Source organism: Ochotona curzoniae, unplaced genomic scaffold, assembly GCF_017591425.1.
Source record: "Ochotona curzoniae isolate NIBS_2020 unplaced genomic scaffold, NIBS_Ocur_1.0 contig_1071, whole genome shotgun sequence".
Classification (NCBI taxonomy): domain Eukaryota; kingdom Metazoa; phylum Chordata; class Mammalia; order Lagomorpha; family Ochotonidae; genus Ochotona; species Ochotona curzoniae.
This window is the reverse complement of record NW_024464939.1, coordinates 15,826,221-15,838,322: the sequence shown is the minus strand read 5'-3', so window position 1 is coordinate 15,838,322 and position 12,102 is coordinate 15,826,221. Positions and strand designations below refer to the sequence as shown.

The 12,102-nt window shown below is 35.9% G+C and overlaps 1 protein-coding gene across 2 annotated transcripts in view; it reads left to right on the top strand.

Moving 5' to 3' along the window:
• Window positions 1–12,102, top strand: part of CRISPLD1 (cysteine rich secretory protein LCCL domain containing 1) — a 45,197-nt gene that overhangs the window by 19,005 nt on the left and 14,090 nt on the right. The window contains exons 2-8 of one of the 2 annotated variants that reach the window (XM_040995533.1): window positions 5,522–5,640; window positions 5,873–6,005; window positions 7,366–7,481; window positions 9,641–9,741; window positions 11,581–11,721; window positions 11,846–11,906; window positions 12,011–12,077. In XM_040995533.1, coding sequence (XP_040851467.1) covers window positions 5,522–5,640; window positions 5,873–6,005; window positions 7,366–7,481; window positions 9,641–9,741; window positions 11,581–11,721; window positions 11,846–11,906; window positions 12,011–12,077 — 738 coding nt within the window. Of the gene's footprint in view, window positions 1–5,521; window positions 5,641–5,872; window positions 6,006–7,365; window positions 7,482–9,615; window positions 9,742–11,580; window positions 11,722–11,845; window positions 11,907–12,010; window positions 12,078–12,102 lie in introns of those variants that run through there. The other variant, XM_040995544.1, reaches the window with a different exon arrangement.

The window sequence follows — 12,102 nt, the reverse complement described above, 5'->3', positions numbered from 1 at the left end:
CCTCGTAGCCTACTGTCCAACTTGAAGCTTAACTACCTTCTCAGTGCCTCCATGTTTTCAGTAGATGATTGCTTTCCCATGGACAATAGCATACTTTAAACATCCAGATTAATTTGTAAATATCATGGGCTAATATTTATCTGTTGCTTTATAAGCTACCTGTTATTATTATTATTATTATTATTATTATTATCAGACTAATTATTACCTTCTTTAAGACATCAATTGTGAAAAAGATGTTCATTTTTAGGATATGTCCAGGAGATGGAATTGAAAATACTTAATCCTTTTTGAGTGAAGAAACTGCTTTCCAGATCAGTGGAGCGAAAAATATATTTTTGAAGTATTTTTACGTAAAGTTTTTAGATGCAAGTTTGTAGTTTTAACTGTGCTAAAACAGCATGCTGTCCGTGACTGTGTTAGGAGTACTAGAGTAGAACCGCAGATATTCCACTGAGAATATGATTGTATTTGCTCATTCATGTTTCACAAAGGCTGGAAATCGGTTCACTCTCCATGTGTCTGGAGGATTATGTGATTTCCAGTTTCTACAAGTGCAGCTGTATATTTTGAGGTTTGCTATTGAGGTTTGTCTTTTGTCAAGTTTTAAAACTTCACATGCACACAAACACATGTTCTGGTAGCTTTAAAATGTCAGTAAGAATGTCTGTACTATTTTAAAAGTTTCTTTTAGTAATAAAACTTAATGAAAACTTTACTATGCTCTAAGAAGGAACAACATATAGATACAGTTGGAAAAATAAACTTGTTTTTGTTTCTTTGCACTTGAAGTACCATTTTATAAAGAAATGGTAATTTTTACTGTGGTTTGACTTTAAATTAGTATTTGGTGAATAAAATTAGTGCTGGGTGAATAGTTCAGAGAGAGAAAAAACAGCCAATAAGTGATGTAGGCCATCTTGATTTAATTTTCAAACTGGAATTTAAATAGAAATGTGTAGAAGGAAACCTATATTTAAATGGGATGGGTATGAGTTGTTGGTGTTCTTAAAGCCTGAAGAATGTTGTTGAATAAAAATATACCTACCATGCTGTTGTAACATCACACCATGATAATATTTCTTGGACAACAGCTGTATTTTCAGCACTTTTTCAAAATGGGATTTCCTTTACTTTTGTTAGTGAACTAGACCTACTATTCCAAGATTGATTTTAATAGGATAATTACTAATATTTTTGAATATTGAGGTGTAACTAAATTTTACTTGCATGCCTCTCTGCCTAGTTCTTATATTAAATGATATTTTAGCAGTATCATGTTTATTGCATTTTCTTCCCCATATTTTAATGGACTAAATGAAAAGCCTAAGGCATACCTTTTGAATAGCTCATATCCAGTAATCAGTAAATGGATTTGAATCTTCTAAATGATCGCTCTGTACTTTACATTTTAACTAACAAATTTTACAAATAATAAAACAAAGACCTGGAACGGTTTATTTTAAATTGTACTTCAGTTTCAGATGTAAACTTTGGAATGCACGCATGTATGAATTTGGAACTAGATGTGTATTCTCTCTACATAGGAGCCTATCCAGTTTCATGAGAAAAACTGACTTCTTGGATTGTAGAATCATGTGTCCAAGGAGAGTAAATTGACCTTGAGTCAGAGGCAAGAAGTCTGAGGATTCAGCCGTGTGGGTGGTCCTCACTCAAGGTCCCCAGGGTGTTTGCTGTGTTTGGCATGACCTGGACTATCATTGTCTGAGGGTTGACAGACTCTCATGTTTTGTGACTAGGCTGGGAAAATTCATACAGCTGGGGCTCTGTTCCTGCGTCTCTGTTTCTGTGTGGTCTCCCATTGTCTTTCCTGCTGCCTTTTCACGCAGTGGCCATACTCTTAATTTGTTGGCTCAGCACATTCAAGATTTATCTCAAAAGAAAGAAAGGAATAGATAGAAGAAGTTTTTCCAACCTAATTTCAGAAGTAGCACAGTCTCATTTTGTTTATTAGAAGTGAGTTGCTGCCTAGCTCAAACTAGAGGGGAGAGGAGGAAATTTAACTATTGTTTGAAGGGTATTTAAAACTATCACAATGATGTCTAAACATTTCATTCAAGCCATCTAGGCACATCATCATTTCATTTGGTTGCTAATTGCAGTTTGAACATGAGCTTGCTGCATTAGAAATTAAGGGATAAATGTGGTTTTCATGTACATCTTTAGCCATGCAAAATTATGATTTCTAGTACTGAAGAAATGAGTTTTTTTGACTTCTAAATAAAAGCTACTTCTCAGATTGTTCTGTCTTGCTTTTGGGAGACTTTCATTTCTCCAACATTCTGGATATAAAAGGATTGCATTTTCCCCAATTATGGGGAGATAGTAGTTGAATGCATTGTTTGCTACCTAATTATTTATAGAGATAATAACAGCTTGAGTCTTTTCATCATAGACAACATATATAAATATGAGTCAAATAATGGCATTAATCATAGTATACTTATAATTGAAAAATTACCTGATTGCCTGATTTGTAATATGCATTTCTAATGTCTGTGTCATAAAACCAATCATCTTGAATATTTGAATATTTGAAATTATTCCAATGTAAATTAAAATCAACAACTCTGGTTACTCCTAATATTTCCTTGTAAGTTATATTACCATTTCTTGTACTTTTGCTGAATAATGAAATGCTTTGTAATAAGGTAATTAGAATATACTTATACTTATTCTAACTATGTATAAATTTTGCTTTGTAACTTTTGTTTTTTTCCATGTTTCATATCTCCAGTCAAATGGGGAATATTTGCCTATGGAAAATATGTAAATGGATTGAATTTCACTTCCTTATAAATGTAGTGAGGAGAAGTATGGGCTCACAACTTTCTGGTTTATTTTTCTCTCAGTGTGTAGTCTTTTCTTTCTAAAAGAAAAGAAGGGAGAAAGAGAGAGACCAATAAGAAAGAAAGAAAGGGACAGAGACATCATCCATCCTTTATGAATGAAACCAAACAAGCAAGTCCCCTGGCCCTGTATATCTTGGGATCTTTTCTTTCTTAATTTCTCTCCTGTCTCTTCCTGCTTTCTAATGTTATGAGAATGTGATCCCTGTTTGCTTTCTCTCCTGTTTATTCATTAATCATCTATGTGCTCATTTCTCCATGATCATTGAGATTATTTAAGATCATTGATTTTAACATGCCCTTAACCGTGAAGCAGAACTTAACAGACCTCATCCTTCTTGACTTCCCTTTGTCGTACCTTTACTCTTTCTGTACTCTTGAAATCTCTTGTCCAATTATTTCTGAAACTTAATCTTTTTTTTTAGTTTTCTTTTAATTTTTCTGAATTAATTTCATGATTTTTAAAAAAGATTTATTTAGTTTTATTGGAAAGGCAGATATACGGAGAGGAGGAGAAACAGAGAGGAAGATCTTCTATCCGATGGTTCACTCCCCAAGTGGCTGCAACGGCTGGAGCTTAGCCAATCTGAAACCAGGAGCCAGGAACTCTTCTGGGACTCCTACGCAGCTGCAAGGTCCCAAAGCTTTGGGCTGTCCTTGACTTCTTTCCCAGGCTACAAGCAGGGAGCTAGATGGGAAGCAGGACTGCTGGGATTAGAACTGGCACCCATATGGGATCCCAGCGCATTCAAGGCGAGGACTTTAACCACTACACTATTGTGCCAGGCCCTCAATTTCATGATTTTTACAATTACAGTTTTCTCAACTTCAATTATAATAATCCTAGAATTATTTTTAAAAAGTTCTCTTCCTGTATCTTTTACCTGAATAAATTAATCTCTTTGAAAATGACTTAATTTGTATCTTCAGTATATACTGTATTTTTCCAGAACTCTAATCATGTCTTTCCACTCACTACTTGATGCATACCCCTTTCCTAGTTCCCCTCTGACTTGTGCGTAGAAGTAACAAAACAGATACCTTTATTGCAATCTATTTCTCCTCCTCTATTTCCTTACTTCCAGTTTGATAATCTAGTCAATCTTTGCCTTTTCCCTGACCTTTTTACCTTTGGCTTCCCACCAGCTCCTAGAAATTTAAATCTAAGCATCATTTCTGTCTTTTGGGCTGTTTGCCTCTTCTGTTTGCAGGACCCTTTTTCAGTCCTCTTGACACGACCAGAGTGCTTGCATTAGAGCACTGATATTGAACTCAGTTCAACTGGACTCTGTTTTTACCTCCACACTTACCATGTCAACTATTTAAATTAAAAACAAGTTGAGTTGGGGTACTGGCATCGTGGCGTAGCGAATCTCCCATTGCCTATGATACTAGCATCTCACATGGACACCAGATTTTGTGCCAGCTGCTCCACTTCTGATCCAGCTTTGTGCTAATAGCCTTGGAAAAGAAGTTGAGGATTGCCCAAGTGCTTGAACCCCTGCCATAGTGCAAGACCTGCAAGAAGCACCTGACTCCTGTCTCCTGGCATCATTTTGGCTCAGTGCTGGCCACTGGAGCGATCTGGGGAGTGAATCAGCAGATGGAAGATATCTCGGTCACTTCTCTCTCTCTAACCCTTTCAAATAATAAAGCTTTAAAAAACAAAATTGAATTAATATACCCAGAATTTGAAAGTTAATCCAATAGTCATTTTCTAATTCTAATTACTGCTTTATAAATTATTTCAAAAGCATGGATTAGCCACCCTCATTGAATTTTGTATAAAGAAATACATTTAATAGGAATCAAAGCTATTAATTTTTCACATACTCAGCAAATATTTTTTAATCAGCTTGACCATGTGACAAACAGAAAATCAGCCACAAATGCCATCACAAGGTGGTCACAACTTCCCCCACCTGCTGCGTGTAACAGAACCGTGTGGTAATGCTAACACTGCAGTGGATTAGGCGATAAACAGAGAACATAACAGAGCTTTAAGAACCCTCATGAAGAAAGTGCTTCCACATTTAAATAAACCTGAAAATAGATTTGAATTTTATAATTACAAATGAAAATTACATTACAATTGTAATTGTAAAGAAAGAGTAGAGTATGCTGGAACAGGGATAGTTGGACAGAGTAAATAATGCCAGAAAATGAAAGTTATGATGGGAAATAAGGACTTGGACTTCATGTATGTGAGAACTTTTTGGGACAGTTTAAGCAAAAGAATTGTGTGGATTTGAGATAATCTTAGTAGTTCTTTTTTTTTCTAAGATTTATTTATTTTTATTGGAAAGGCAGATTTACAGAGAGGAGATACAGAGACATCCACCTGCTAGTTCATTCCCTAAGTGGTCATACAGCTGGAGCTGAGCTGATCCAAAGTTAGGAGCCAGGAGCTTCCTCTGGGCTTCTCACATGGGTTCTAATAACTTATATAACAAGTAGTAGGAGGAAATGATGCAGTCTAGGAGAATAATCAGGCAAAAATTTAGTTGAGAATTGATGAGAAATCTTGATTAGGTGTTGATTTTGCAAAGAAAGGAGAAGACATAACTCAGTAACTCTGTAGTGCATAGCTTGCTCATCAGAGTCTGCATTATTTGAATGTATCTCTATTTTGCGTTTGTTTTAAACTATAGACATGGGATGTAGAATTGGAAAGATCTGCAGAATCCTGGGCTGAAACTTGTTTGTGGGAACATGGACCTGCCAATTTATTGCCATCCATTGGGCAGAACTTGGGAGCACATTGGGGAAGGTAGGTGCAGTGCAATGTTTTGTTTCTGCAAATGTGTTTAAAATGAAAGCTGATTATTATTGTATGCATTCAGATGCTTGCTGCCTAGCAGAAAACAATTGCAAGACAACAAAGTCGAGTGTCATGTCATAACACCTGCAGTTTTGTAAATGTGTTTTTGTATTTACCAATCCATTTTTCAATATTGGATTCATATTTTGTCAGATTTTCTTATTAATTTTCTTTCTAATAGATACAGGCCTCCAACTTTTCATGTACAAGCCTGGTATGATGAAGTGCGAGACTTTAGCTACCCATATGAACATGAATGCAACCCATATTGTCCGTTTAAATGTTCTGGTCCTGTGTGCACTCACTACACCCAGGTATGTTCGAGGTATATTATGTCCCTTTCCTGTAACTGGATTAGGATAACTGGGAAAAATTGGCTGCTCACTATGCATCTTCCTTAAGCTGCTTTGTATGGTCACTGTATTAGCTTTTTATTACTATGATGAAATATCTGAGAGAGCAAGTTCGAAAAAGGCAAAAGTGCTCTTTAGCTAATGATTTTAGAGGTTGACAGTCCAAGATTGGGCTTTTCAGTGGATTTTACAACTGATGGTGATGTTCTTGCTGGCAGAGTCCTAAGTCAACACACAGCATCTCATGGCAAGAAAGGGATATACTATCTATGTCTCCTTGTTTGATCATGTAGCTCTCCACCAACAACTCAGCAAATCTAATCTTGTCCTAAAATGCTGTTGAACACCGTAACTCCATTAAATTCCATCCTCTTCAAACCCATTAACATGAGACTTTGGGTACCAATTTAACACATGTGACTTCAGGAGACATTCAACATCCAAATTCATATCCAAACAATAGCAGACATTATGTTAAAATGTATTTTTTGATAGATAAAATAAGCTGATAAGTTTCTACAAATATTATAAGTAATTACCTTGCCAAAATATCCAGATGTCTATGTAAAATGCAGTGTTTCAGTGAAGGCTTTCAGTAAGGCCCAAGGACATGTACATTTGGAGATCTTTACACTTAAAAAGGCAATTTTCCTCCCAAGAATGGAAATTCTACTATCGTTTACCAGTATCAATATTTACTTAATGTTATTGGAAATTCAAAAAGTTCATGAAAATGTAGTTAAAAGGTAACATATTTTATATGAACTTTTTCAAGATTGTTTGTTTTTGGCATTGGATATATTCTAAAGGAAAAACTCACCACTGGTTGGAGTTTAAAGCATTTCTAGGATTTGTTGTCAGTAAACATATGGCAGATTGTTGTTCTGTGTGCTTCTGCACATGACAAGATTAAAATATCTTCATACTACCTTACTGCTAGTGACACAGTGATAAGATCATGTTGCATAAGAAATGTGAACACCTAAATTTTTGCTTGAGTACTTTCGAAGAAGCAAAATTTTGTTCCTTAGGTAGTTATGTTTCTACATTGAAGTATTATTAGACATAGGGCTTTGTGTAGCTACAACTCTGGAATTATGTAGTAAATTTACATTTTAGAAATGCTTGTATTTTATAGCCAGATAGAACCCTTTAACTGTAGTTATCTGTTTAAATCTGAGTTAGCAACTCGCTCACGTTTCATAGAAAATTCCTCTTTGCCCTCATTACAAATGCTTCCTTTTGCTCATTTGTTCCGATTGAGTGAGGTGTTACCTTTTTTTTTTTTAACCTAAGCCTTTTTTTTTCCCCTCCAATGTAGGTGGTATGGGCAACAAGTAGTAGAATTGGCTGTGCCATTAATTTGTGCCACAATATGAACATCTGGGGACAAATTTGGCCCAAAGCTGTCTACTTGGTATGCAATTATTCCCCAAAGTAAGTGGATAAAACTTAACTTTCACATGTAAATATTTCTCAGCAATGGGAAATTAACTCATATTAGAGCTTTTCTTTTCTCATCTGTGACATTGAGTAAAGCTTATTGTTTTCAGTTTATTTAATGTAGCAAAAAGTTGAGATTTCAACAGTTTGAAACTTGAAAGTAGCATCATTGTGAAGACATAAATTATATATTTATGTCTTCATTTAAATAAAGTTTTATTAATGTTTACTTATTTATACCTAGCAACTGTAGGTTGAGAAGTATAGTTTGATCTTTGTGAATACTACACAAACATTTTCATGATCAGTTGAGTTTAAGGTGCATTTTTATTAAAACATGAATAGGGGTGTATATCTCATGAAAGAATTTAGTTTTAGGCAATATTGGATTTATAAAATATTTTTATTCCAATTTTAGTATATGTGCTACTGAACTGAGCACTGGTTTATAAAATATTTTAATGATATATTGTAACAATATTTTTAAATTGATTACATTGCATTACGTGACACAGTTTTATAGGCACTGGGATTCCTCCCACCACTCCCCAAACCAACCCCCATGGTGGATTCCTCCACCTTGTTGCATTACCACAGTTCAAATTCAGTTGAGATTCTTTCATTGCAAGCATATACCAAACATAAAGTCCAGCATCTTATTGTCCAGATAAGTTCAGCAGTTTCTTGGGGAGACCATCTCTGGTCTGAAGGTAGAGCTGGCAGAGTATCATCCCGATCAATTAAAAGCCCCAACATTATATCAGTAACAATTTATAATGTTATGGAATTAGTTGACATAGTATTGAGTAACCAATATGTTAAAAGAGAAAAAAAAAACAGAATGCAATTTTTTTTTACCACATCCTGTGACTTCTACATTGACATTTCAATTATTAATTTATATACAACCAAGTACTATATACCTTAAAATGGCTATAGATTACTATTCAGCTGTCTCATGTCTATTTTAATATTAGTATTTAGCAGTTTATAGTGTTGAAGCATGATTTTGCTGAACCTGGCTGTTTTCAGGTAGTCTAACTCTATAACTCTGACAAGACATATATCAACAGTTTAGGTGAACAGTTTTAGGAGGGGTGTGCAGAGAAATCTTCAATACCCTAGTGAGGAGTAACTAATCTTTATGTCCCACCCAGTGAGTTATAAGTGCATCTCACTGACCGTTTCCTGTCTGATTCAAGCCTGCCTTGTCTATCTGTTCTAGATTTTTTGTTTGTTTGTTTGTTTGTTTGTTTTGAGGGGTTTCTGGAACGATCCTGATGGTCATTACGAGAGAGGGTGGGGACCCAAAGTCGGAACCAGGCAAGGACCAGAGAAAGCTTCTCTCCCTAGTCCCGAAGGAAGTTTACTGTTCTGTTTCTGCGGACTGCTCAGTGCTCCTGGTTGTCATTCTGATGACCTTGGATCCTGCACGGCAGGATTTGGGCTTTTTCCATCCCATGTGATAGATCCAAATGGGGTTGGGTGACCTCAGAGTTCTCGGCCTCCGAAGGCACTCCAATTCCCTGTGGTCTCCTTGGCAGTTGGGATGTAGACCTCGGTGCTCATACTGATAGTCCTTGGTGAGGATCTGGGAGTCTTCAGTGTTGGGATACAAGTACAAGCCTCCTCCTGTCCACCTGCTCCACTCTGGGGTCCCACTGGTCTGTGCATATAACCTCCTGTTAAGAGGTTGTTAGGATTGCTCCTGATTCCCCCCATATGCCTTTGTAGTTTTGCTATTGTCTAATCCTGATTCGAGTTTGTTGTGTATGAGTTACCAGTTATGATCCTGATAGGTTTTACTTCCCGTCTTCCTCACACCTTCTAGGGAGATGTAATATTTCTCTGCCCTCCCTCCCCATTTCCGAGTAGCATAGGGCCTTACAAGTATATTAGGTTTAATTGTAACAATATTTTAACATAACTAATGCCTTAGAGAATTTTCAGAAGAATGTAGCAGTAATTTGCACTTAAACCTAGTAACCAAAAGGCACTAGTACAGTACAAAATTTTAGTACAGAATCTGTAAATGTCTGAAACCTGACACATCGTAATCAGTACTTAGAAGAATATTATATAAGTCATATTTTGTAACATTTTGAAACTTATGCTATCAGACTGCCAGTTAATAGAGTGCATCATCTCTTTAGGGGAAACTGGTGGGGCCACGCTCCTTACAAACATGGACGGCCGTGTTCCGCTTGCCCGCCTAGTTTTGGAGGGGGCTGTAGAGAAAACCTGTGCTACAAAGGTCAGTGCTGTCTTGTTGCAGTATTCACCTTGATTTCTATATTAGTCCAGCTCTGCATTAACTTATATTAGAAAACCAAAGAGTTTAGTTAATTATTATGTGAAATGTTTACAGAGCTCTTTCAAATGTTCTGAATAGTTCATTTGGATATTTATAATATAAAGAATTGAAGTAATTATAACTGTGTCTTTAAAGGCAAGTTTCATGATTACTTCAGATAATCACTTCTAGTTCTACTGTAAAATTACCCTACAGTGACAAATATATTTTTATTCTTGAAAGCAATTATGTTGTTGACTAGAGTGATTTCCATAACTGCTACTGTTTCTGAAATATGTAACAAAATTTATTTTTAACATGTAAAAGTTTTTATGAAAGAATCAGCTCATGGATCCAATTGGACCTTGCTGTTCAAATTCTCAAGTAAAACAAACCCATAAAAAAATACAGTCCTGCAAAACTGTGAGAGAAGTAGTGTTCTGCAATGTATTTGTCATCTTAAAAAGACAGATACAGTATTATATTTGTAAGCACTCAAAGACAAAATTTATGTGACGATGCTATGTGAAAAGAAATGCACTCAGGCATTGAAGTAAATGTTTTTATTGCCTTGTAGATGAATATTAATATAGAACATGTATATAAACACATTTGAGTAAATCCATCCCTTTATCTACGCTCATAGAGATGGATCTTTTTTCTTTCTTTCTGTAATGAGCTAGAAGAAGCATCCATAAATGTCAGTGTGTCTTATAAGTCAATTTTTATTCCTGGGAACATTTGTAGCATGTTTTCACTGTGTGTGTATTTTCCATTATCTGTTCCACTTAACTGCATCCTCCCTGGCCTTGCACCCATGGCTTAGGTAGTTTCTTTAAAACCCTCTTTCCTCTCAATTCATGTTTCCATTTTTCTGGATTCTCAGTTCTTGGACACACATGAAAATAATTCACATTCACAAAGTGTCACTCTTTAGCCTTTGAATATAAGCCAGTTTGTGGGGAAAATTTAATTCAAGTCTGAAATTATTTGCTTCCATGAAGTTGAATTTCCTCCTCAAAAAAAAACCCTTTTCCATGGAAATGGATGCCGTAATAAATTACCAAGTGCGTTAGTCCTTGATTAGCACTAATTCCTATTTGGGAGAATTCTCAGTGTGATTTTCCTGAAAGTAGTACCAACATGATTTCTGGGGTTGGGATGTGGCACAGCTGCTTCAGCTGCTGCTGGCAACACTGTCAGTGGTTTGAGTCCAGGTTACTCTGCTTGCGATCTAGCTCTCTCCCAGTCTGAGTTGTAGGTAGTAAATAAAGCCCTTGGGCCATGCCACCTGCCTGGGAGACCTGGATGGAACCCCTTGCTCCTGGTTTTGGTTTGGCACAACCCTGGCTGTTTGGCCATTCCTAGGGAATAAACCGACACATGGAAGATCTTTTGCTCTGTTTCTCTCTGTCTCTCCATGTCTCTTTCATATTGCCTTTCAAATACATACATACATACATACATACATACGTACATGCATACATCTCTAAGGAAAAAATAAGACTGTATTTAGGAAAATAAATTCAAATACTGAGGCTTAACTTTTACTGGATTACTATGTAGATGTCATGGTGTTGCGAAGACTACTAATGTAAATTAATCAAGAGCTCAAAATCTGTGTCTGTTTCATTGATCCCAAGGTAGTTCATGAAATTCCCATTTGAAGCTAAAACCAGTGATAAAACCAGTATGAAGATTTCTAAAGTGTTAAACAGTTATATAAATGTAAATTATCATTTGATCATGTGTGCCATGTGCAGTGGGATTAATATCTCTTACAACCAATTTCCCTTGCAGAAGGCCCCAACAGATATTACCCTGCAAGGGAAGAAGAAACAAATGAAATTGAACGACAGCAGTCCCAAATCCACGACAGCCATGTTCGGACAAGATCAGATGACAGCGATAGGAACGAAGTCATAAGCACACAGCAAATGTGTAAGATCACTGCATAACCATCCGCATTTTATTATTTAACATTTGTAAAGAAAATATTTGCTGTGAGATTTTGTATGGTGAATTATAACTACTTTTATGTGACCTATTTTTTTTTTCTTTTCAGCCCAAATTGTTTCTTGTGAAGTAAGATTAAGAGATCAGTGCAAAGGGACAACCTGCAACAGGTGAAACATTATGATTCTCAAAATTAACTGACAAAATATAGGAGATATTTTACGTAATACTAACCTCAGAGATAACAAATTTTGTTCTCAATTACTTTCTCTAGATACGAATGCCCTGCTGGCTGTTTGGATAGTAAAGCTAAAGTTATTGGGAGTGTACATTATGAAATGGTAAGAGTTGCAAGTAGAAGTATTT